This window comes from Brachyistius frenatus, unplaced genomic scaffold (assembly GCF_029030835.1).
Source record: "Brachyistius frenatus isolate BFR_SWC_R1_liver_20210118 unplaced genomic scaffold, ASM2903083v1 Contig_587, whole genome shotgun sequence".
NCBI lineage: Eukaryota > Metazoa > Chordata > Actinopteri > Embiotocidae > Brachyistius > Brachyistius frenatus.
In genome coordinates, this window is record NW_027211186.1 from 15001 (window position 1) to 17500 (window position 2500).

General features: G+C 32.0%; 1 protein-coding gene across 1 annotated transcript in view; it reads right to left on the reverse strand.

Moving 5' to 3' along the window:
• Positions 1-2484: 2484 nt before the first annotated feature.
• LOC138614833 (POC1 centriolar protein homolog B-like) overlaps positions 2485-2500 on the reverse strand; it is a gene marked incomplete at both ends in the record, with an annotated part of 33307 nt that continues 33291 nt past the window's right edge. Inside the window, one exon of the mRNA XM_069688419.1 lies at positions 2485-2500. This exon is cut by the window's right edge and continues 92 nt beyond it. Coding sequence (XP_069544520.1) covers positions 2485-2500 — 16 coding nt within the window.

A 2500-nucleotide genomic window follows, 5' to 3' on the forward strand; every position in this document is an offset into this window, starting at 1 on the left:
TATATATGATGTATGTACGATGTATGTACGGTGTGTGTATGTATGATATATGTATGATGTATGTATGATGTATGTACGATGTATGTATGGTGTATGTATGATGTATGTACGATGTATGTATGGTGTATGTATGATGTATGTATGATGTATATACGATGTATGTATGATGTATGTATGATGCATGTATGATGTATGTACGATGTATGTATGGTGTATGTACGATGTATGTATGATGTATGTATGATGTATATACGATGTATGTATGGTGTATATGTATGATGTATATATGATGTATATACGATGTATGTATGGTGTATGTATGATGTATGTATGATGTATATATGATGTATATACGATGTATGTATGATGTATGTGTGATGTATGTATGATGTATATACAATGTATGTATGGTGTATGTATGATGTATGTATGATGTATGTATGATGTATATATGATGTATATACGGTGTATGTATGGTGTATGTATGATGTATGTATGATGTATATATGATGTATATATGATGTATATATGATGTATGTATGATGTATGTATGATGTATGTATGATGTATGTATGATGTATGTATGATGTGTGTATGATGTATGTATGATGTATATATGATGTATATATGATGTGTGTATGATGTATGTATGGTGTATGTATGTATATATATGTATGATGTATGTATGTATGTATATATGGTGTATATATGATGTATGTATGATGTATGTATGATGTGTGTGTATGTATACGATATATGTATGATGTATGTATGATGTATGTATGATGTATATACGATGTATGTATGGTGTGTGTATGATGTATGTATGATGTATATACGATGTATGTATGATGTGTGTATGATGTATGTATGATGTATATATGACGTATATATGATGTATGTACGATGTATGTACGGTGTGTGTATGTATGATATATGTATGATGTATGTATGATGTATATATGATGTATGTATGATGTATATACGATGTATGTATGATGTGTGTATGATGTATGTATGATGTATATATGACGTATATATGATGTATGTACGATGTATGTACGGTGCGTGTATGTATGATATATGTATGATGTATGTATGATGTATGTATGATGTATGTACGATGTATGTATGGTGTATGTATGATGTATGTACGATGTATGTATGGTGTATGTATGATGTATGTATGATGTATGTATGATGTATATACGATGTATGTATGATGTATGTATGATGCATGTATGATGTATGTACGATGTATGTATGGTGTATGTACGATGTATGTATGATGTATGTATGATGTATATATGATGTATATATGATGTATATACGATGTATGTACAATGTATGTACGATGTATATATGATGTATATATGATGTATATACGATGTATGTATGGTGTATGTATGATGTATGTATGATGTATATATGATGTATATACGATGTACGTATGATGTATGTATGATGTATATACGATGTATGTATGGTGTATGTATGATGTATGTATGATGTATGTATGATGTATATATGATGCATATATGATGTATATACGATGTATGTATGATGTATATATGATGTATATACGATGTATGTATGATGTATGTATGTATGATGTATATATGATGTATATATGATGTATATACTATGTATGTATGTATGATGTATATATGATGTATGTATGAATGATGTATATACGATGTATGTATGGTGTATGTATGATGTATGTATGATGTATGTATGATGTATATATGATGTATATACGATGTATGTATGGTGTATGTAAGATGTATGTATGATGTACGTATGATGTACGTACGATGTAAGTATGATGTACATATGATGTACGTACAATGTATGTATGATGTATGTATGATGTACATATGATGTACGTACGACGTATGTACGATGTACGTACGATGTATGTATGATGTATGTATGATGTATATATGATGTATATATGATGTATGTATGATGTATATATGATGTATATACGATGTATGTACTGTGTATGTATGATGTATGTATGATGTATGTATGGTGTATGTATGATGTATGTATGATGCATGTATGATGTATGTACGATGTATGTATGGTGTATGTATGATGTATGTATGATGTATGTACGATGTACGTACGATGTATGCATGATGTACGTATGATGTACGTACGATGTATGTATGATGTATCTATGATGTACGTACGATGTACGTACGATGTACATAAGACGTACGTACGATGTATGTACGATGTATGTACGATGTACGTACGATGTATGTACGATGTATGTACGATGTATGTACGATGTATGACCTGCGTGAGAACATCCAGCTGTTGAACGATGTGCAGCAGGGTGGAGTCCAGACTGGACGGAGGACCGGACAGAACCTCCAGTGGGTGTGTCTGCGCTGCCTCTTCCTCCTCCTCCTCTCTCCTTCCTCTTCCTCCTCTGGTCTGGTTCCCAGGAGCCCTGCCTCCCCTCCCACCCTCCGTCCATCCTCCC